Below are 23,677 nucleotides of genomic sequence, written 5' to 3'. Positions count from 1 at the left end.
CCGGGTCCTCCGCCACATGTGTCGTTGCAGTGGGTCTTGCTGCCGTTGTTTGCAGCCATGTGGTAGTGAACTACCCCCGCAGTGTACATCGCAGACACGCGAAAAACTACTTTTTCATGTGCCAGACATGTTGCGGACCCCACACCAACTCGTTCCCGGCAGCCACTGAGCCTTGTGAGCTAGCGACGCGTCGCGTGTCTCAGGGTACCGGAGAACAAGCTAGGGGTTTCTGATGGTACCGTAACCGCCCCATGAGCGCCGGGTACGGTCGGCAGAGTCTTTCCCACCTGTTCAAAGGTGAAGACCATCTTCAAATTCCCCGCCACGGACAAGCTACAGTACGAGCGGCAGTCGTTTGTCTCCGACATCCTTTGTTCAGGCTTCAATCGAATTTGTTTATAAGCTGCAGTTCCTGCAGACTTGCTGACGTTTGCCTCGAGTTCATTTCAGACACCGGATGCGAAGCACTCTCGTCTCTGTATAGTGAACATTCGCGTGAACGTCGTTCTTTCAGAGACGTGTTAGCGCTCACTTGCCTTGGATGTTAGACTTACCCAGAACGCCTTCTCCAAGGGAAGTCTCTTCTGCATTCGCGAACAGTGACGACCGGGCTCCTGCAGCGAGGACTCTTTCGGTCACGAGGTTCACAGGGCGTCAACGGAAGCACTTTGTTGCCTCCGCTCAGCACGAAGTGGGCCAGGGCGATTCGGCCGCGTGCTGTTCGTTCACTTCTCTGGTCTGCTGCAGTTTGTGAATGGCATATCGTGATGGAAGTCAGACACCGTTCTGTCCAGTTATTCTGGGTGGTCGGGTTGCTGGGGTTTTTGATTTATGTAGTGTCACTTCATGGTTCCCCGGTGAATGCCGCGGTTGTTGCCGAATCAGAAAGTGAGGCTGGAGACACTGCCCTTGTGCTTCATGACACTGAAGTCATGAGCTCTGGCGGTACCTCCAGACCCCAGAAATTGGTGAAAAGAGTGCAAGGGTTTCTTCGGCGCTATTCGGCTCCTATCCGAGTTACCGTGTCGGCCATTATTATTTTCCTCCTAGGGTATTACGCTTTCCAGTACGGCCTCCGGAGGCGTCCTCAGGATGGTTCTCGGCGGGGGCGTCAACCCCCCGATGAGGATAGACAAAGAGGCAGCTCGCCGGAGACTGCTCCTGAGCGAGGAACGGGGGAAAGCGATTCTTCGGGTAGTCGGAGTCCCGAAAGATTTCCTCTGGGCTCACCTCCTGCTTCACCAGACCAAGCCGACGATGGCGATGGGTCCAAGAAATATAGGGTGGACGCATCCTCTCTTTTGGGGACCAGAAGTGACTTGACCCGTCCATCGGGTAGTAGTGACGAAGCAAGCCAAGTACACGGCCGTCAAGGCTTGGATGTTTCGGCCTCCAGATCACCACCTTCTCCAGCATCTGGGGGGAAACCCGTAGAGGGGCCTTTACATTCCACACCTGCAACGGGGAGTCCTTCAGAGACTGTCCTTGTACCAGCAGACACACAAAGTCCGTGCTGCGGCGCAAAGGGCTCGCTTCCAAAGGAAACATCCCCGACAAGAGACATCGGAACACACGTTCCCGGAAAACGTTCGCCGCCATCACCGTCCCCACTGCAAGGCCCGCGTCTTGCTTCATTTTTCGTGGGCTCTGAAAGCGGGCCAGAGGGTGACGTCGTCATAATCCACTCAGGTGGGCCTTCTTCGTCGTCAGGCAGCAGCGGCTTGGGCGACAGCTCAGTTTCACCGTCAGATGGTGACTCACCGACGCCAAGCGCTCCTGCACGAGGCATGCAGCAAGAGGGACCTGTGGGGGGCAGCAGCTCACCGGAGCAAGGAGGGAGGCAGGCACAGGCACCCATTAGTACCACTACTGCTTCCTCCCCACAAACAGGGGTGCCTCCAGGGAAAGCAGCGCCGACATCCAGAAGCGATGGCAAGCCGCCGCCAGGGCGAACGGGCGTCGATAAGGTCGGAGGGCCTTCTCGTGGAAGGGGGTCGCCTTCGCGTAGCCCGGGTACCCGGTTGAGCCTTTCAAAGACCCCACGGGGACCAGTTGCCTCACCGACAGGGGGGCTACGAGGAAGGGGTGGCAGCCATGCAGCATCGGCTGGACGAGGGCCGTTACCAGGTCCTCCCGGGAAACCGGAGCAGCGTCCAGGAGTTCTTGGCCCACGGACGAAGCCCTTCACACCAAAACCTTCGTGGGTGCCACCATACGGAACACCATCATCCCGGCGTGTAGGAAGTCGTACTCGGGAACCGCCACAAAGTCAAGAACAGCATCCGCAGGCCCCGTCTGGCGAGGGGACGCGTGACTTAGACGGTAGAGACCAAGACGACAGCAGGTGATCGCCGTCACCCTTTCCGCTCGAAAGGGCGGGAGAGCATGTTTGCAGCTGTAACGTGACGCCGGCTCAGCAACAGAAGGTTTGCACCAGCCCTTGCTGAACATGGAAGAGTATCTGAATCTTTGTTTCCTCTTACGTGAACTGGAAGCATGTGTGGATGTTCCTCCACGCTTTAGGCACGTGTAAACGGCGGTGTGTTGTTGTAGGTCCCAGCATTAGGGATGCTACAGCTGAGCAGATAGGCACGGAAGGACCCCAAAACTGTAGTTCCGACAGCGGCTCCAGACTGTGACTCTTTATTCCTGCTAGAGCGGGTTTGAACTCGTGACTGCTGTGTTGGAAAAGGTACCGGTTGGAGGAAGCCAGTCAGTGCTTTGACGCGAGGAGCCACCGGCCGACAGGTTGTAACATCGTTGAAAGTCAGACTACGCTCTTCACCGTTTTTTCATATAAAATCCAAGTGAATTCCTAGCAATTCGCCGAAGGGGTGCTCAGGGTCCAACCGTCGGGCCATATCAATCCTACGAAAGGTGCTGTTGTAGCACGCAACACACTGAGAGGTCAGGCGTGAGAGTGGCAAGTGATTGGCGACAAAGGAAGGGGATGTACTAAGTCGACCACCCTGAAACTAATGAAAATGAATATATAGGTGACGGGACAACTTCCCAGGTCACCTTGGAACTTTGGAATTAACCCGGCAATGTTTAAGCACGACACGATTCGTCGTTGGTTTTTTAAATTGATGGTTTCCGCGTTTTTCAAGTCATTGCATATCAGAATGGCGGTCTGTGTTACCTGCAGTCTCGATGATAATACCAGCGCAGTGTGCCTTGGACGAAGTACGTGACAATCATTTGTTCTGTTCGTACTTGATCAAGTTCATGCCCCGGGGCAACGTCAGTTCTCTTCGCAAAACAAACTTTCGGCACTCAGCAAAGCAGCGAATATTACTGCCATTCTTCCTCAAGCACCACAGACAGAGGCTATCTCGTGTTGTGACGTGCGAAGTACATCATTTTGTGGCACCTTTACTCCGCGCTTTCTATGTATCCAGGGGTGCACCAACACTTGCATGACGCATAGTTACCGTCGTCTGGTATCTGAGACTTGTTTCCCTACTAAGGACGTCGTGGGTCCATTCTGCAGTTGCAACAGGCTCATTAAGAAGGAACCCGCATCCAAAACGGTTCAGTGTGTTGTACACTTCTCGAGGTATCCGCGCAGGGTCCGAGAAGGTGCGCAAACGGACGAACGCGGCACTACGTAGAAAACTGGGGATGTAACACAGCAGACGAAGGTAGACGCAGCCAGCTAGGCTTCATCGCAATTTGCTTGCGTTTTCTGCACCCTGTCGGTTTTGCCTGGATTCCTGCCTGTGGTACGGTGAGGAGGACTGCTCAAATTTCTACGTGGCAACGTCAATCATAGTTGTCCTGCCTAGCGAATCGCGTTTGAGATCTCCTGGCAGCCGCAACATACACGACTCAGAGAGGGAAAACACAATAGGAATGCTTACAGGTTAGCGCAGCAATAAAACAGCCGGAATTTAACCGCGAATTATGTTCGAAATGGTGCATTTCGACGCCTCCGGAAGGAAGTCAGAGTCGACGCGGGCCGTTCTGCGGCGGTGTCTGGCCAATTATTTCCGAAATTAGATGCCGACAAAATCTCTTACAAGTCGTCTCGGACTGAGCATAAAAAGGACGACTCCCAACACTTGACGATTACTGATAATGACCAAGATCAATTTGGCGCGTGAGACCAGCGGAACCGCCTGACGCACGTCAGCAACCCCACGAGTCGTACGAAGCGCAACGCCTCAGGCACGTCGCTTGGAGCTCGAAACATCGACACTGTTTATCCTTCCGCAGACAGAAATTTGGAAAAGGCGCTTTAACCGAATACCCACAAGTGTGCTCGGTCAATGCTGTTGCTGGATCATTTTGACGGTCTTTTTCTGAAGCACTACAGCCCCTACAGTTACTGGTTCAGGGGATGCCGTTCCGAGGTGAGGTCACACATGCGAGGAAAGCCTTCTGGACTCGAGAGTAAATTTCGCCAGGGAGGAAACCGTTTCGCGCGTTCTGACTCACCAGGAAAGAACGAGACCAGCGAAACAGCGATGAGCGGGCATTCGTCTAACTCGCTTACAGCCAACCCCTTGCAAAATATATATCACAACTGGCTTGCTAGTATTGCTAAAACTGGCGTAGGCCCTACGAACACAGTGTCAGCAGTAGCGGTTAACCTACCGATGATTCGAGAACTTTTTACCATTCAATTAGCAAGTCGTTGCCACGTCCGCAACGTGTCAGACAAACTGTCTGCAGTGCTGTGGAGAGGACATCTCGAACGCATGTGCCTTTCTCTGCTACTCGCGTATCGTTCCCACTCATGCAGAGGTCGTCGCTATCCTGAATACCCAGTCTCAGGCTGAGGTTTAGAGAAAGCCCTGTCGCGACCGAGAGTGCCACGCGAGTGCCAGGCGGAATCCAGCAGATAGGGTGTTCAACCACAACGTACATCAATCACTGGGTACGTAGGATCGGACCAAATGAACTTCCTGGCTGAACATGCCTTTTCTTTGAAACAACACGGCACCGAGCGCATGCCTCGAGACCTCCCGGCACGGTCCATCAGGCAAAGTTTGTTGTTTCCTTGACTAGTGCAGGTGGCGCGAATTCACAAGCAGCAACACCATATACGGTTTTCATTGGCTCCTATCCTATTAGACCTTACTACCAGGGTGATTCTATGCCAATACTAAGTAAACATCCCTGTTCGTGGATGCACCCACGAAAGGAACCTCTGAACCTGAGGCCCTTTCAAACTGGCGTCTCGTACCTCCGGCCAGAATCAAGGAAGCAGGGCGTGAGAAAAGTATCTCTGAACGAAAAACCGGACCAGATATCTGTGACAAGCTGTAGGCGAGACTCGTGCGTGAGAGGTCTCTCCCAGTGGAACAGGATTTCTTGGCACCCTCTTGTTTTCACAGAGACGCTCGCTCACGAGATTCAGCGAAAATGCGAGAAAATCTTCCCGTTCCCACTGTTTGGACTTGGGTAGCGTTCTAGTACACCTCTTGTTCCAGACGCCGCTTTGGCTTTCGGACCTTCAACAGAACACACCGAGCAGCGAGCATCGATACTGACAAGGATGTGCACAGTGCGACATTGCGCGAACGCGTAAACCCAGACGTTTTCACGGCGCTGGTTTCGCCGCATCATTGCGTGGCGCGGAAGTCTCTTCTTTTCACGGATCCGAGACTAATCACCTTGTTTGTGGTGTTTTTCTCCATCCTCTTCGCTCGGTTCTCCCCTGCAAGCCGCCGGTGTCTGTCTACCTTCCTGCCAGTTTTCCGCTGCGCGGACAGTCGACCCGCGCTGTGCGCCTGTGTCGGTGTTTGATTCTTATCGATGCTCTCCTCGAAGCGAGCAATTGATCCTTTGCTTTTCTCTCCTATCCAGGCTAAATTTCGGCTTTTCCCCATCTTGGCAGCCAGCAGCGACGGCGCAAGGGGCCTGCCGCACAGGCGTTCGACGCCTCGCGCATGCACTCTCTCCTCGCAGGGTCAAACCTCTCGAACCTTTTCTCAGAAGGACTCAACCGCCTTTGCTCTGCCGCACTCACACACATGGGGAGGCTTTCAGGCCTCGACTCTTTCCCGTTCTTTCTTTTCCTCCTCGCCGTCTTCCCCGCTCTCTACCGCGTATAAGTTGTTCGGAGTCGGCTGCCGGCCCCGAGAAAACGCGGTCCACAGATAGGCCGCAGCTTGCAGGAGGGAGCGCCAGCGCAGCATCTGCGCCGACATCAGGAAGCCATCGGATGCGGCGCATTACAGGGAAAAGAGAAATGCCTCCGCTTTTCTTTTTCCGACCGCCAACGTCACAATCTGTTGTGATCGCTTGACGGCTTCCACGTCTGCACCCCTTCGTTCGTCAGTTTGTGTGCCATCGTACCGGAAGAGGATCCTCACTCTCGCATGTGCAGCTGGGAACCTCCATCGCCTCAGCGGCATCGTCTCTGCAGACCCAGGGACAAGTGCGCTTTCATCGATAAGAAGCGGAATATGAGTCACCACGCATGCAACACCAAGTTGAGGACAATAAAAGCATGGATGTCTCTCGCTCTTTTCGCAGCCACGATGTTTGATTTCTCGGCGCCTTGAGCGACTCACTTCATTCTGCGTTCTCCGGTTGCACTCGCTTGTTTTCAGCCGTCCTCGAGTTTTCTCTCACTTCTTCTTCCCTCCGAAAACCTCTGTTCTCTCTTCCTTCGACCGCAATCTCTCTGCGGCTCCTTCCCCGTCCGACCGCTACCTTGTCGTCTTCTCCCTCATGCGTCCTCCACTCGGAACCCCGCTCTTCTTCCCCTCGTCTGCTCCGTCGTCTCCTGCCTCTGTGCGAGCGGCCGACGCGGCGCCGAGAGGCGAGGCGGCGCTCGGCTGCGTCGACGTCGCGAAGCCTGAATGCATGTCCCCCGAGACGTCGCGCGGCTTGGAACTGCCGCCGCTCCAGGCTCTGCCCGCGGACGCGTTGCGTCTGGAGACGAGGCGAAGCGGCCTTCTCGTCTCCCGCGCGCCGACGCTGACTGAGGAAGACGCTTCCCAGTTTGTGGCGGCCTTGCATGCGCGGGCAGTCGCGCAGTATCGAGCGCGCGCGAGCCGCTCGCAGCCTCGGGGCGGCGACGCCTGCGCGGACGACATCTTCCCGACAGGCGCGCCAGATCGCGCGGGGGAGACATCCGGGAGACGATCCGACGGAGCAGAAGACGAAGAGCGACCAGACAGGGACATTCTGGGAGTCGCCCTCAGTGGAGTGGCTCTCAACGACGACAGCCTCGCGATTCTCGTCACATGCATGCTCAGATCGACGTTTCTCCGAGTTATCGACCTCTCGGATAACCGGCTGACAGACGTAAGCAACCGGGCACAAACGCGGCTCACCGCCAACTGCATGCACTCACCTTCGGCGCCCGCGCGGGGGGTGCCGGCGAGTCAGCCACAAGGACGACAGCGTTTCCAGATCTGCGCATCGATCTGCGCCTGCCTATCTACTCGTCTCTCTCAGTATACACACCCACAGACATGCACAAAAAATACATATATCTATATATCTATATATCTATATATATATATATATAGTACATACACTATGTACGGTAAATACAGTATAAATAGGATAGGTAGTGTATATGTGTGTATCTATGTGGAGTTGCTTGTATTGTGCGGGTCGACGGAGACAAACGCCCTGTGCCGTTTTCGAATCTATTTTTTATCCGGTGGATCTCTCGACGTCGAGAGGTCAGGTGAGATTTTTGAATGGAAAGGTTTGAAGCTGAAGACCGGCCGAAATGCTGCACATCTTCTTCGGTGAGTTTTTCGAAGCAGTCACGCCATCCAAGCAGTCAGGTCGCTTTTGAGAGATTCTGGCGCGCCGGTAGCTACGCGTTCTTTCGAGGTAGTGGGTCGCCGGCGTCTCAGAAACACCGTGCGAAGCAGAGGTAACTGGAGTCTGCATGGCACGCCAGAGCGGCTGCAGGTGCCAATGCACAGCTTGGAGAGTTCGGTTCTTGCCGAGCTTGAGTTCTTTCGCAACTTTTTGCTACAGTGGAAAGACGGCCACAGAGCGATGAGAGCGCCACCCTGTGTTCGCAAAACCGGCTCTCTCGCCGAGGCCTTTGAGGCGCAGCAAAAGTGAAGAAATGTCGTACGGCCTGCACATCAAAGTCGACGACAGCCTCTTTTCTTCAGAGCACATATCGCGCATCACGCTTCACAAAGCCTCACTGTTGCAGAGCACTGTTCTGTCCTCGAGCGTTTATACTCCTTTCTCAAACGCGAGATACACACGCACACACATTTCAGTGTCTGTGGGTGCTGCATTTTACATGTCAAATGCATGCATCCTTTGCAAAGGACCTTTCGGTTCTCCGCGTTTCGCCGACGCTGCGCTCGCACAGGTACCTGCCTGTGCTGCCCCCCTGCGCTTTGTCTCTCTTCGGTTGCTGCGCCACCACGCTGTGATGCATGCACTGAGTAAAGAAAAACGACAGGAGGCGCAGCTTCGAGAAGCGTGCATCCGTTGTGCGACACAGGCTGTGCTCTCCTCAGCTGCGGGGAGGACCGGGATACGCGTCGACAGACGGCTCGGAAACTCGCTTGGCCTCTCTTTTTTTTCAGGACAGCGTATGCATCCTCGCAGAGTGTCTGCCCTGTTTGCCTCACCTGCGGGTGCTGAGTCTGAGCCGCAACCGCCTGACGGCTGTATCGATCGTGAAAGCGGCGAAAGCGTTCTTCCCAGACCTCTCCAATCTGCCCTCGCAGAAACAGGGCGCGTCGAGGCGCGAGCTCGCGAGGGATGTCGAGCCACCCGGAGCGGCAGGCGCTGGCCAAACGACGCATGCAGACGAGCCATCAGAAGTTTTTCATCTCGACCTCTCGGACAACCTCGTCGGTCCTGAAGGCTGCTGCGCGATTGCAGAGGTCAGAAAGAACAGCGAAAACGAAGCAGCGACTCCGAGACCAGCCAGAGGAGGCGGGGAGAGAAGCGAGAGGGAGGAAGTCAAGAGGGACCGTGGAGGACAGCAGAAGAGAGACGAACGAAGAGGACAGCAAGCCGTTGAGTGGGGAATAGGCTGAGAGACAACGGGAGTGAAGTAGGAGACGAAGTGAGGAAGACCTGAGAGAAACAGACCCGCGACACAACACAAAAACTACAAACGGATAAGAAGGGGAGACCGACGCGCTTCCAAGAGAGCAGCAGTGTGTGTGTCGACCGAAGTGTGAGAACCTGGAGAAGAAGAGACACCAGAAAAGTGAAACGCGCCTCGTCCTTGCAGCGTTCTGCCTTTTCTTTGTTGCGTGCATGCGCCCCCACTCTGACTCAGACCATCAAGTGCAACAGCTGTCCGGCTCGGTTGTACCTCCGCAACGTCGGTGGCGGCTGCGCTGGTCTACTGCCTCTCATGGCCACTGAGTCCTTTCTGAAGGCTCTCGACTTCTCCCATACAGACATCTCCCCCGGCCCACCCAGCTGCGCCGTCCAAGAACCGCCCAGCTGCGCCGTCCAAGAACCGCCTGGCGCCTCCTTTTTGCACTCTCTCCGCTCGTTTTCTTCCTCCTCGGCTTCTTCCTGTAGGACAGCGGGTGCGGTCTCTGCGACTCGATCGTGTTCCCTGAAGAAGCAGTCTCCTGCTGCGCCTTCGCCGCCGGCGGGGGAGAAGCCGAAGCGAAACGGCAAAGGCTACTTGTTTCGAACGTTCCAGAGGTCTCGGCTAGGACGCGGGAGCCCTGCGGCGGACGCTGAGGAGAACGCTTGGCGACTGGAGAGCGCGGCTCTGGAACCAGGAGGCGAGGGCAGAAGAGCCGGAGCAAGAGGCTCGCCAGCAAGCAGGAAACGGAGAGACGAAGAAGAATGGTCAGATGAACTCGATGACTACTGCCTCCAGGACGAGAGAGACGCGCGCAGCCGGAACAGCCTCACTGGTGGAGACTTGCAAATGCTCCTCTGCGTCGCGGAAGGCCTCGCCCACCTTCTCACCTCGGCAGGTGAACAAAAGAAGAGTGACAGGGACTGGGTGTGAACGCGGGGGAAGGAGGGGAAATGCAGTGCGAGACAAAGGAGGAAGTTCAATACAGAGTCCAACGTTCTCGCACAAACCTGTCGAGAGGCCAACAGATATACGCAGAGAAAGGAAACCATCCCTACCTACATTCCGTTTGTTCATCTGTATCTTCGTTGTGCTAAGTCATCTGGCCATCGACGAGTGGTTCATGCGTTTGTGCATGGCTAGAAAGTACCTCCTCTCGATTGCCTTCGACGTCTTCACACATGTATCCTCTCCGATATACAGGTCTCCTTCCATGCGCGTCGACATCAACAGACGCCTGTCTTCTCTGGATCTCCTTCATGTCCTGAAATGCTTGCCTTCTTCTCCAGTGCAACATCGACGCCTCACTCTCCCTAGCGCTTCGTGCAGCTGCGGGAACGTATCGAGGTTACTGCCGTGTTTAGAGGGATGTCGGTTTTGACGCGTTTCTCTGTTGAGAGGACTGGTGTCTCTTGGAATTTGGCGAGTTCGGAGTGGGCGCAGTCGGTTCCTGTCTCTTCAGGAGCGCTGCAAGAGCTAAATTTGTCGTACTGCACCTGGTCGTTCGCCGACTACGAGGAGACAGGCGCGGAGCCCACCGGCTCGGTTCACTACGCAGACCAGCTAGTCGACATCCTCGCGGAAGCTCTGAAAGGAACTTCGTCTCTTCGATCTCTCGCTTGCGCAGGTGACTCGGGAACGACATGTCGTCTGTAAAGTCTTCTTCAGAGGAAAGACGACGTCTGTCTTGCGCATTTTGCGTCTTCATCTACGCTTTCTTCTTCTACTCTCTGATCTTCGTCTCGGGCGTCTTGCCTCTTCTGGCCTCGGTGTGGAGCTGGACGGCGACGAATGGCGTCTCGAAAAAAGAGTTGGCATGTTCTGTCGCGCGTCTGCTGCAGTGCCTGTCTTCGCCTTCACAGGCCTTGTCAGCCTCCTCCGCGGTCTTCGTTTTTGGGATGAACCGCCTGCTGCGCCCCCCCCCGTTCCACCCTGTGCGAAAGTCCATGTCTCCAGTTCCCTCGAACCAGAGGGAGCCTGTGGTGTCTGCCGTGCTCCCGCGCTAGGCAATCCGTCGGTCTTGGCTCTTTTGAACGTGGAAGTTCCTTTTCTCTCGGTGGGTTCCCAGGCAACGGCATGACGGCTGTGGGACTCCGGCGCCTCTGCGAGGGCCTCGCCTCGCCCACCTGCCGGCTGGAGGAATTAAACGTTGCATGCAACGACCTTCAAGAGGTCCTCCCTCTCGCCGAGCTCCTCCTGACCAATCGAACGATTCGGTACGTCTCAGCGCTTGCGCTCGTCACCTGAGGGAAAGCAACGTCGATCTGTGTAGGTCTGCCATCGTGGTTGGGCTCCGCCGCATACCCATGAGATCACTACGCTGTCGTTCTAGGCTCCTAAAGTATCTGCCTCACTGCATCCCGTCGCTTCTGTCCACCCACCGACGTCTGTACTTCTAAATATATATATATATATATACATATATATATATGTAGATGTTTGTGCATATTTCTGTAGACCGTTCACGGAGATGCCTAGGCGTGCCAGGTTTTGTATCCACCTGTAGATTTTAAGACCTCTTTTTCTTGCATATATGCGTCTAAGTGTGTCGCTGTATCGCGATGTATCAAGACCGTTTATACTTATGCACCGACTCATATCTGTACACATATAAGCGACTGCAGAGACGTCAGAGCCTGACTGGTTCTCTGTTTGTGTGCGTCTCTCCAAAGATGCGGACGCATCTGAAGATGCTTCAGATCCTATGCTCTAGACCATGTGCATGCGCAGGGATATTTTTGAGGTTTAGGTCTCAACCTAGAAACGTATACATGCACAGATAAAGTCGTTTTTCCATCCCTCTTCATTTCGAAGTTGGAAGGTGCCTGGCCGCGCTTGCGTCGGTGTGGTGTTGCGGTGAGGGAGACGAGATAATCCGTTTCTCTCTTTTCTTGGTTTCCTCGCTGTCTCGGAGCTTCCTGGTTTAAAGTCCAGCTTCGTGGAAGTGCCGGCGATGTTTTTTCCGTTTCCATTGGGGACTCTCGCTCCTCTGCAGGCGCCCTTCTGAGGCAGTTTGTCGACAGGTTTCGTGGCGTTTCTCTCTCCCAGACACGCACCGCCTGCTGCGGGTGTTGGAGACTCACTGCTGAGGCCTTTGCGTACCGTTCTTTGACTTCAGAATTCTCGATGTAGCGAACTGCATGCTGCCGAGCGAGGCGGTGGACCAGCTGGCTGCGGCGTTGGAGGAGAACACAACTCTGTCGGTTCTTGTTCTCGCTCACAACTCTCTGCAGCCTTCCGCGCTGCTTCGCCTCTCTCAAGCTCTCAAAATTCAACAGCAGAAAGTCGTGAACGCAGACCGAGCGGAAGACGAAGAGCGCGCAGACGACAAGAGAGAAGAAGAATGCGGACCTGCCGAGACCAGAAAGCAGAGCGCGGAGACAGCGAAGGCAACCGAAGGCGGTGCGACGAGACGAGAGAACCAGCAGGGATCTGCAGAGTGCGTGTGCCGTCTGGCGGAGCAGAGACGACCACCGTGTTGCTGCTGCTGGTGGGGGTCACCTCCCAATCCGTTCAACGACCCCTCGTCTTTCTCTCCGCGTATGTCGCTCGCTCCCGCTGCTCGGCAGAGGCTTCTTTCGCTTCGAAGAAGATGCATGCTCCACGTCCTAGCTCGACAGGAAGCCTTCGCTTCGTCGGTGTCTCCTGCCGCGTCTCTGGATGTGTGTGAGGTGTGTGGAGGCTTGTGGGGAGAGGCAGAAGACGCGGCGGGAGCAGGGAAAGGAAAAAAACCTGTTTTGCATGCAGGTCTGGACATGGAACTTGCGTCGGTCTCTCTCGCCAGCACCCCCGCGCGCGGCCTTCGGATGCTCGATCTCTCCTTCACCACGGTGCGACAGTCTTTTTTCTGTCTCTGCGCTTCTTCTGCACCTTCGTCTCTTCTCACGCGGCTTGGCAACGCTCTCCGGCATCCAGTCTTCTTCTTACATGAGAAATACATCCAAAGTTACGCACATTTGTCTATCTGTCTCTGTCGAGCTTTGTTGTCTACATGCGCATAATCTCTCCATCTCTCTGGACCTTCTTCTCTCTACATCTGTCAATGTCTATCCGTACTTCTGTATATCTGCCAATGGCTGTCTTTCTCCCTTGCTACATGCATGCATATAAGCAGTTCTCTCGTTTCACACGTGCGTCGACACGCGCCTGTAGGTATATTCACACACTCACAAATTCAGGCATTTATACTTCTGATTTTCTGGGTATGATCCACTTAATCTTTCTCTCCACTTTTTGTGTATGCAGCCGCATCTATCTCAACGCTCTGCACATGCCAACGTCAGTTAAATCCAGAAATATACATATATATATATATCTACATATATACACATGTGCATATATATTTATTTGTATGCATACCGATGCATATGTATTGATATATATATATATATATATATATATATCACCACTTGAACGCGCATGCATGTAGACAGATGCCGCTTTGTATCGACACCACGTGGAAGGCTGCGTCTTGCAGAGATTCTTCGATTCCACGAACGCGTCTTCAGATCCTTTGAATTTTTTTCAGCCTCACGACGGCTCTGCACTGCGACCGCTTGCTGCTGCTCTTCCCGACCTTCCGCATCTTCTTTTCCTCGACGTCTCGAGTTGGTGAGACTTCAGAGAATCACCTTTGCCGCTGCCACCGCCATGAAGCCATATATATATATATATATATATACATAAATATGCAAGATGTATATATATATATATATATGTAGTCAGTGTGTCCGCGAGCACATGCATGCATCTACATCAATTTTATGTACCTCTGTATATACATACTTATGTATCTTTGCACATCTCTCCCTCTCTTTCTTTCGAAATTCATATGTCTATCTATCTATCTATCTATCTGTCTATCTATCTGCATGTCCTTTCCTCTCTGGTCTCTCTTCGTCTCCCTGCCCACATACATACATACATACATACATACATACATGGACATGCATATTTGAAATGCATGCACTGGCCCCATGCGCTGGTTGGTCCGTCTAATTGAAGTGGAGCCGCGGAAGGCGTTCGGTTCCTTCAAGCACCTGCCCCGCACGCGCATCCATATATATATATATATATATATATATATATGAACATTAACATACATAACGAGTTTCACATAATACATGACATATATATATATATATATATATATATTTAAAAAGTCGCCTGAAGATTTGTGAATTACGTCGTTCAGGTTTTGTGTGAGCGTCAAGTGTCTGTGGGTAGTTTTTTGGTCACATGGACAGGTTCTTTCTGAGCTCTGAGAGTCGATCCGTGTTTGGTTTTTCTTCCTTTCTCAAACGGTGGCATTTTTCATTCTCGTTCCTCATGTCCTTTCTGTTTTCGTTCTCCTTTCGTCTTTCTCTTCTTGTTCTGTCTCCGTTCCTCTCTGTCTCCTTCGTGTTTCCTGCTGTATCTCCAGCGCTTGATTGCGCCTCTTCCTGTTGCTTTTTGCTTTTCGCCTGAGTTGTCTCCGTTGTCTCCTTTTCTCTCCGGTCCTCCTCAGCTCCATGGATGTGTCAACCGTCGATCTCTTTCGAGCTGCGGCTGCGTCGCGCGTCTCGCCTTTCCCCTCCTTCTGTTCTTCTGCCTCTCCTTCTTCTTCGTATTCTCCCTTCGCTCCTTTCTCTCCTTCCTCGGCGTCTCTCCCCGTCACCTTCCCTTACGCGCTCTGCATTCGCGGACTTCCTCTGACGGCCATTCGCCTGGACGAGGATGAAGAAAGCGTCGACAGAGAGGACGCGCCCTGCACACCGCCACAGGGTCCCTCCTCTCCGCTCGCCGTTTCTTCCGCCTCTCCCCTTTCTTCTTGTTCTTCATCGGCGCCGCTGGCGTCCTCCGGTGGTATTGAGGAGAGCGGCGGCGGCGGGGAGGCAGGCGCGCATGCAGTGTGCTGCGCGTCCGACTGGCCTGGCGAGGCAGCGGTGTCGGCGGACGGGAGGAGGCGTCGAGGTAGTTCGAGCTCAGGAGAGGCATCCAGTCAGACAAGCAGACTGGAGACGCTTCGTTTGCCGGAAGTTGGAGGTTCCGCCGCTGCGTGGAGACCGCCTGACGAACGGACAGAGACGGCGCCGCCCACAGCTGAGGCTCTAGAAGATGAGCAGCAGCTGCTTTCGCTCTACTCTAGGGAGCTGTCTCCAATTCTCCCGCCTAGACAGCAGGCGCAGCTGAAGGCGCTGGAGGAACTGCATGCGCAGCAAATTCTCCTGCAGAGGAAACGCGAGGAACTCGAGAAAAGTCTGCTGTCGCAGCTGAAGGCAGACGACACACACGGTGAGGGAAGGCGGACGGAAGCGACACCGCGGAACGTAGGAGAGAGGAGAAAGGTGGAGGAAGAGCGGAAACGAGAGACCGTAGAGCGCGCCAGAGAGAGAGAGAGTGGGGTCGCACTGCAGAGAGACGGAAACGACAGTGCTAGAGAGCGAAACATCGAACAGGCTCAAGACCGACTGAAGGAGAGAAAGCGGACGGTTGGACTGCTCACGCAGAGAAAAAGAAGGACAAGTAGGCAGGAGACCCAGAGTGGACGTCGCCGAACGTCTCGCCAACCTTGATTTCGGTCTTCAGTCCATGCATGCGATGTGCCATTTTTGTGCAGCAGACGCAGCCGAGGAACTGCCGCCACTGCAGGATCCTGTCGACTGGCTACATACGCTGTCGGAGCCTGAGACGTCGGAGAGAACAGGCAGAACAGGCCGGAGTGAGGCGAAGAGCGAGAGGAGATCGACAAGCAAGGAGAAAACGAGTTTCAACAGCGAGAAACAGAAAAGCAACCGCGAGACCGGGTTGTCAGACAACAGCAGAGAGGAAGACAGTTAGACAGAGGCCGAGAACGAGAGGGAGAAAGAAGAAGGAAGGAACGGGGAAAAACGAAAAGGCGACTTGAGAGAAAATGCAATGGAGAGAAAGCGAAAGGAGAAACGAGTAGGGGGGGAGGGCGTCTTTGTGCGGTACGTTCGATTTTTATCCGCAATCACGACGTTGTAAAGCTCATCGAGCGTTTCTCGCGGTGCTTGTGTATATACACGGCGGCGTTTCTATTGACGGGGCAGCTGAAAAAAATCTGAGCACAGCGCCTTACACGTTCTTTGCATTCTCTCCCTTTGAGGGCAGAGCAGCTCCTTTCCATCCAAAGTGGAATTGCAACTTCCTTTTCTCTCGGCTTGCTCCTTTCGGCTTCCCGATGCCATTCGTGTGAAGGCTGTGCATGCATGCAACTGTTTCTTTTATTTCCTGTGAACAAGCCTCCGGAGCAGTTCCTGCGGTTTCCGGCTCCAGCGGAAAACGAACGATTGGTCTTCCTCTCTCTATTCGCCTCTCTGTTGTGTCTCTTTCTGTCTGTTTCTGTCCTCTTTGGAGTTCTCTTCCAGTCGCGTTCTCTCCTTTTTCCATTATACCTTCTTCTCTCTCTGATGCTCCTTCTCTCTGTGTCTCCTTTACCCTCCCTTTCCGTTGGTCTTTCTCCCGTTCTTTTTCCGTCTGTTTCTTTCTCGACTGAACAGCAAAGACAAGGAACTGCTTCACCGTTCTGCAGGCTCTCTTCCTGCGTGAGCGCAACACAAGAAACATGCGCCAGCACAAGCGTAGCCTTTGTTTCACAGAATCTCATAAATTCTGCAAATCCGTGCAATTCATACGCGAATTGTTTATTCTCACATGCATGCTTCAATATATATATATATATATATATATATATAATATATATGAATAATACATAATATATATATTATATATATATTATATATATTTTATTATATATTATATATTATATATATATGTATATATATTTGTTTTTTCTCACGTGTGAAGTCGTGGGAATCCATGTACATGCATGAATATGCAATCGCACGCATCGAACCGTGCCTGATGCAGTTATCCACCTTTCTTTCACGCAAAAATACAGACAGATATTTGTAAATATTTATAGACATGCATAAATAAATATATAAATATATAAATATTCATATTCCGTGTTAGGTGGTGTGCTGTGAGAGGGATAGCAAGCGTGATGGAGTGCATGCGTCAGAGCTGTTTCTTTTTCTGAACCTTTCTGTTGGCAAACGAAGGCGAGAGCGAACACCAAAGCTGGAGGAGAAATGTCCTTTAGAGGAAGATCGTAGAACGAAAAAACGGAAAACAAGGACAGCCTTCAAGGGGAAGCTCTCGACACAGAGTTCTCCGCAATCGAAGGTCCTTCTTCCAGGAACATGCAAGGGTACGCTGCTGTGGGGAAGAGGCCGGTCGCACATGCGACGGAGAGAATGACAAGGGGAAACAACTGGGTGAAACAAGAGAAAGAGGTCGTAATCAAAAGAACAATAACGAGAATAGCCGAAACAAGTGAAGGCGAATCAAAACTAGGAAACGAGGAACACCCAAAAAAGAGAAGACAGAGCAGCATCAAGAATCAGATGCCTCAAGAAGAATCTGGAGACAGAGAGGGAGAGACAGGAAGAAACGCCGGACCTCGAAAGGAGGAGCAGAGAAGGAAGCACCGGCAAGTGCAACGAAGCGCAACACAAACGCGCAAAAGCGGAGAGGAAACGAAGGTTTCTCGTCGCCGGTTCTTCAAGGCATCCCGCCGAGACACCGAAGCACCTGAACGCGCTCCAGCGCCTTCCGGCATTGATTCTGAAGAGAAGAGACACAGGGAGACAAAGCGATGGAGAGAGAGAGAGGAGGCACACTGCACGGCGAGTACAGAAAACCAGATAAAGAGCGATGAGGCAACAGGCGGAAGAAAGGGGAGAGTAAGCGTCTTCTGTGAAGGAGAAGGCGCGGGCGAGAACTATACGGGAGACTGCTTTCGATGTGGAGAAGAGACACAAGGGCCAGGAAGACGAAGCACAGAGAACGGGAGGCAGGGGAGGGAAGCGTCTTTGGAAGAAAAGAAGAAAACAACGCGTTTCCAGGTGGCGAGGAAGCGGGTGTTGAGACTCGGAAGACAGGAAAGATGCGTTCACAAGACAACTGAAGAAATCTCGGTCGCAGTCAGACAGTTTGTTCTCCGTAGAGACTCGACGCCTGCGTGAGAGACTTGATTTGGCGTCCGTGACCGTTTTCTCAGACAAATGCATATTCTCCCCCTGCCGCGTCTCTCGTTCCTGCCTGTTACCTGAAAGGTCTCTCTGGTGTTCAGGGCGCCTCTCTTCTTTTCCACGTCGAGTCTCGCGCCAGCGTTCCGTTGCGCTGAGTGCATCGGTGTCTCCACCTCTCTCGCTGCTTCCTCGCCTCCGCTCTCCCCCGTCTCTCCTCGCCGGTCTCGTCTATCCCAGCGGACGCAGTCGAAGCGACAGTCGAACAGGACGAGACAGCCAGGCGCTGCGGGAGCGAGCCCAGCTGAAAACGCCTTCGCCTTCACTTTCTCGCGCTTCCTCTTCTTCCCCTCCTCGCGACCTCCATGCTTTTCAAGGGAGCCTGGTGGCTCGGCACTCGGGGCAACACACGACGAAGGAGCGAGAGAGAAAGAGGAAGAACAAGAAGGAGGCGGCGAGACGCGGTCGGTGGTTCTAGGTTCGAGTTTCTCTTCTTCCTGAGGCTCCCGCGGTAACGCAGCTGCGTCTTCACGTCGCTCCTTCTTGACTTCTGTCTCGTCTCCCATCTCTCTTGCTTGGTCTCTCTCCTCTTCACCTCCGTCTCTTTGCTTTCTCTCCTGTTCTCTCTCTCTGTGTTCTCGCTCTTCCTCTTCTTCTCGCTCTTCCTCTTCTCCTCTCTTCAGTAAATCGACGATGTAGGATTCGTCGCACGACCCCCGACCCACCTTCAGCAGCGCCGCCATCATGAAGCGAACCTGTACGCAGAGTTGAAGCCGCAGCCGTCTCCCGTGGAAAACAATCTAAAGAAAAACAACCTTCTCCCCCTGATCCATGTCCAGCCGACTGTGTAGTACAGACGTAGCAGCACCCCATATAAATTGATAAATTGATAGGTAGATAGACATACAAATATCAATCTATCTCTCTCGCTATCTCTCTACCTAATTACACATACAATATATATATATATATATATATATATGTCTATCTGTGCAGGTGTGTATGCATATTCTATAATCACATTTGTATGCGTCACCCTGTATTTTTGTGTGCACTTTCGTCTGTCCCTGCGCCCTCGTTTTTTTCTCACTTGGTGCCATAAAAAGGACCGACCGGCGATGGTCGCCACGGCGCAAACGCCGTCGCCGGCAGACTCGACGGCGAAGGACGTGAGCGTCCGTCTGCGCAAGAAAGATTTGAAACGCCAGCGAATCTCCACGGAAAGGCGAATGGCACAGAGCAGCCGACGCACAGGAACGCGAAGAAAAACGCGTCAACAAACAGAACTCGAGAGAGAGCCTGTCCGAGAACAAGAAAGAGACCAGGAGAGAAAACAACGGAGAAGAAAAGTGCGAAAAAGAGAGAGAAGACAGAGGTGAACAAGTCAGGAGACCGCTCGCGAGAAGACAGAGGCAGATACCACAAATAGGAAGAGGGTGAGGACGAATGCGGGGAGGCAGCAGAAGATCCTACCTCGGATTCCTGTACTGGCGAGGATCGAGCTTGCAGAAGTAGCGGAAGTTGTGTTCGCCCACCTAGAGAAACGCAGTGGAGAGAAAAGGAAGACGCTTGCGCGTCGAACAACGAACATTCCGCCTTGAACCTCTTCGCGGCGAAAGACACCGGCCGGTCACGAAGAAGAAAACAAACAAAACAAGTTCCAGTTCCACAGAGTACCACACTAGGCCACCGCGACGTCCCCACAAAACGCGGAATCAGATCAATGCACGAAAACACACGCACGTACATTTATATGCACATGTATATATTATATATATATTTTATATTATATATATGTTATATTATATATATTATATGCTATATTATATATTATATATATTATATATATAATATAATATAATACAGATAATACATATATATATATATATGCGAGTGTTTATTTAATCGTTTTATACATATTTATATATGCACGCATGCATGCGCGTATAGGCAGACATGTCGGTGTGCGTTCCACGCGTGTCTGAAGAGGAAGAAGCTCCTCGTTGCTTCTTACGAATCGTTGAGCCGCCTGATGCATGCGCTGCAGGTCCAGGCCCTCAGAGTGGAAGAAGTATTTGTAGACGCGCCCGGTGCAGTCGAATCTGGAAGTGAGAGGGACGAAGAAAACGTGGAAGAAAGGAGATTCGGAGACAGAGGTGGACGCCGTACCGACGACAGAAAGCAAAGCCGAAGGGAAAAGGAGACGCGGAGACAGCAGCGTCAGATCCCGGAGGGAGAGACAGCCAGGAGCACGGAAATGAAGGAAGGCCCGAGAGAACGACGGCAAAAGAAACATCTGTTCAAGCAGAGTGACAAAGACCGACGCCCTTGGCGGAGGATACGAGGACGAAGAACGGAGAAGGAAACGAGACAAGGAAGCGACGAAGCCTGCGTGCAGGGTCGCGGAAGAAAGGCAAGCAGCGGTCAGGCGGAGAAACGCCTCAAGTACAGGGAGACAGAGGCCGAAGAGAAAAAAGCGGAGAAACACAGAGACTGAGGAAAGAGAATCATAAAGCAGGCGAAGGAAGAAGGCACCCGAAGAAAAAAATGCGTTCGACAGAGCACCAGAGAAAGGCGACCAGGATACTGGGAAGGACACAAGGCGACACAAGTCGAACTACAGAGGGCTTCAGCGAGAGCGAGCGAGAAGAAAGAATAGACGCCGGAAGATGAAAAGGACTCTTGCACATGGAGAGAGAACGTCGAGAAGGAGAGAAGAAAGAACGAAGCGAAGGACTCTGACGGAATGGAGAAAAAGGCGAAGAAGAAGGTACCTCGCGTCAAAAGTTGGAGAGACCGGCGCAGACGCAACGATGCGAATATCTCCAGGAAGCACCGCGTTGAGGACCGCAGCGTAGTCATAGTTCTCTGAAGCGACATTCAACAGAATCAGCTTCAGCTGACGCATATTTCGTACGAAGAAACGCCTCTAAGTCGACGTCGAACAATAGCTTCACACCCGTCGGGCAAAAGGCGTCGCGAGAACGGAAAACGAAAAATGCATCTGGGGGTCTTTCTATCTGTTTCCACGCGCTTCGGCACCTGTTCTCTTCACCCGTGGATCAACGCAGCTCTTTCCCTGTGTTTCCAGGAATTCAGTGCTCTCCACTCATCGCAGCCTCCATCTACGGATCTCTCTACCAATACAGAGAGATCCAAATGAACGCATGGGTACTCCTTCCCGACTTCCTACGTTGAAAGATACACACCAACAAATATATACATACATATATATATATACATATGTATACAAATATATGTATTTAGATTCAAGTGTATATGTGTGAATCTACAGGGCCATTCACTTGTGCGTATGTGACTCTCTGTGTGAAGCAAAGCCGAGTATGTTTCCAAACAGGACAAAGTCGAGAGAAATCGAAGAGGAAAGCAGAGCGCGACGCGACCACAAGTGCGGTGAGCCGACAGCTCGCGGGCGCTGCTCTCGACGCCGATGGAGACGCCTTGTCGTTCAATTTTCTGTCTCAAAAAACCGGTGAAAAGCGACGGACCTTCCGGAAAACGCCGCTGCGCCGGATCCCTGTATGAACCGTCACACAGAGACAGGCACGCATCGAACGACCGAAAGAAGTCACAATCCGATTCCGAAGAGAACGACAGGAAACCGAACTATAAATACAGATCGAAATTCTTACACTGACACAAAAAATACGAAGCGATTTGGCAGTGTAAGGAAACAAATGCACAGGCACATCCATATATAAATAATACTCACAAAATACTGTATATATATATATATATATATATATATATATCACATATTAGCCTATACGTCTCCCTCTCTGTAAGCACACAAGTACGTCCATATATATACCATATATATATATATATATAATATTGTATATTATCATTATATTATATATATATATATATACTTTTTCAGAATTTTGTCGACTATATTTCTCTTCCTGAATTCAACTAAGCAATTGTGAGCACCACGTCGCTCTCTCTAAACATAAATGTATATACATATATATATGTATATATTTATAGACAGATAGATAGAGACGGAAGCGCCTGTGTATGGATTCGTGACTGTATGCGTGGAGCAGGGAAAGAAGATGCGGAGAGACGGATAGCGAAAGAGGAAGCGACCTGCAGAAACTCGAGAGAAACGTGAGGCAACTCACTTTACTCGAAGGGTGAGCGAAACGCAGTTGCCGGCCGCATGGACGCCTTTGTCTGTGCGCCCACACCTGGAGAAGTTGCTGCGGAAAGGGAGACAGGAAGGCAAAGCAGCGCTACGGAAATGGAGAATCGACTTCCGGGCAACGAACTGCAGAAGCTGGAAGAAGACCTTGGAGGCGAGAAGAGGAGAAGAAAACGCGGGAGACCAGGAGCGCGACCGACGAGAAATAGGGAGGAAGAAGAAAGCGCAAGGCAGCAGATCCACGACAAGCCAGGACACTGAGAGGCGCCTGAGAAAGTCGGCGGAGAGAGGCTGTGTCATCACAGAGAGAAACTCCAAGACCCTGGCATCTCGACCTTCTCACCAGTTATTTCTGTCTCGAATGAGACATGTTTTCTCCAGAGCGGCAAAGAGTTCGCCTTCAACAGTACGTACAGCTGAGTGTTCGCCCTGATACGCTATGCCCTGCAGGCAAACGAGACCGAGAACTGGCGGCGTCTTACGAGTCCGACCGGCGCAAGTCTTTGAGAATGTGGATGAAGAAAGAAGTCATTTCTGAATGCGAAAAGGTTCGAACGTCGTCTGCTCTGCGTCTGCCCTCTGTCCCCTTGAGAACGCGACAGGAAGAAGAGCTTCGCATGCCGTCAGCTGCGCCTGAGTCTCCCCTCGAATGGCCCAGTGGCCTCCGCCTGAATTTGCAGGTGAGAAGCCAGGTGTGTGTTGGCAGAAAACAAAGGTCGGAAACCAGAGGAAAAACAGAAACTCACAGAATAGGCGCTGCCATCGTACGCGACCTTGAGCAGAAAGTGGGCTGTAGGTACAGCGTCCCAGTTGAATGCGCGTTTCTGCTTCTTTCTCTTCGCCTCGCCAGGTGACGCAGCTCCTGCAAGCTCGCGCTCTTTCCCTGCTCCAGAAGGGATCGAAAGGGGAGAAGGAGAGGAAGAGGAAGAAGATGAAAAAGAAGGAGAGGAAGAAGAAGGAGAGGAAGAAGAGGACGGAGAGGAAGAAGAAGATGACAAGACTGGCGGGGAAAGAGCCCCCGTCTCCATGGCGACGAAGGAGAGAGGGAAGCAGGGAAGAAGACAGATAACAAGGTGAAGGAAGTTTTCCAGATGCCTCAGGCGTCGACAGAACTCAACCTTCTGCACTTGCTCGCGTCAGCGGCCGACTCAGGACAGCGGGGAAAGCGGGGACGGCGGAATCCACGGAGGAAATCGAAAACATGGAGAAAGAAAGGCAGCGACACAGAGAAAAAATGCGGAAGAGAACTAGAGAAGAGAGGAGAGAGAAGAAAGATCCGTCGGGCAGATACGAAACCTGCGTAGATGCGTCTACCGTCTATACGACCAGTCCAGCGAAGGCCCCAATGTGAAGAGCAGCTCAAGCCCTTCGCATTTGTCGACAGCAATTGATGAAGGAAGAAGGCAACCGACGAAGCGCAGTATCTACGCGTTCAGCGTCGCGATTTCTTTTTTGTCGCCTTCAGTGTGATTGAAG

At 52.5% G+C, this 23,677-nt stretch overlaps 3 protein-coding genes across 3 annotated transcripts; 2 read left to right on the top strand and 1 right to left on the bottom strand.

The window, feature by feature from the left end:
- Window positions 1-94: 94 nt before the first annotated feature.
- Window positions 95-5,539, top strand: TGME49_220240 (hypothetical protein). The gene has a single exon (XM_002371508.2). It carries the CDS (start codon window positions 768-770, stop codon window positions 2,346-2,348), a length of 1,581 nt encoding a protein of 526 aa, XP_002371549.1. The 5' UTR covers window positions 95-767; the 3' UTR covers window positions 2,349-5,539.
- Window positions 5,355-16,523, top strand: TGME49_220230 (leucine rich repeat-containing protein). Its single transcript, XM_018779877.1, has 9 exons — window positions 5,355-7,263; window positions 8,529-8,831; window positions 9,236-9,896; window positions 10,461-10,625; window positions 11,067-11,214; window positions 12,117-12,828; window positions 13,527-13,609; window positions 14,505-15,271; window positions 15,597-16,523. Exons 1-9 carry the CDS (start codon window positions 6,685-6,687, stop codon window positions 15,815-15,817), a joined length of 3,639 nt encoding a protein of 1,212 aa, XP_018637829.1. The 5' UTR covers window positions 5,355-6,684; the 3' UTR covers window positions 15,818-16,523.
- A 498-nt stretch (window positions 16,524-17,021) lies between these two features.
- Window positions 17,022-23,666, bottom strand: TGME49_220212 (pseudouridine synthase). Its single transcript, XM_018779876.1, has 10 exons — window positions 22,948-23,666; window positions 22,545-22,645; window positions 22,182-22,259; window positions 21,543-21,571; window positions 20,808-20,901; window positions 20,048-20,135; window positions 19,507-19,568; window positions 19,124-19,214; window positions 18,114-18,788; window positions 17,022-17,629 (listed from the first exon to the last, which is right to left on the bottom strand). Exons 1-10 carry the CDS (start codon window positions 23,227-23,229, stop codon window positions 17,567-17,569), a joined length of 1,563 nt encoding a protein of 520 aa, XP_018637828.1. The 5' UTR covers window positions 23,230-23,666; the 3' UTR covers window positions 17,022-17,566.
- Between the last annotated feature and the right edge of the window lie 11 nt (window positions 23,667-23,677).

The sequence above is a fragment of the Toxoplasma gondii genome, chromosome V (genome assembly GCF_000006565.2).
Source record: "Toxoplasma gondii ME49 chromosome V, whole genome shotgun sequence".
In the NCBI taxonomy this organism is placed as follows: domain Eukaryota; phylum Apicomplexa; class Conoidasida; order Eucoccidiorida; family Sarcocystidae; genus Toxoplasma; species Toxoplasma gondii.
Note: the sequence above shows the minus strand (reverse complement) of the source record. Positions and strands in the feature narration are given on the sequence as shown.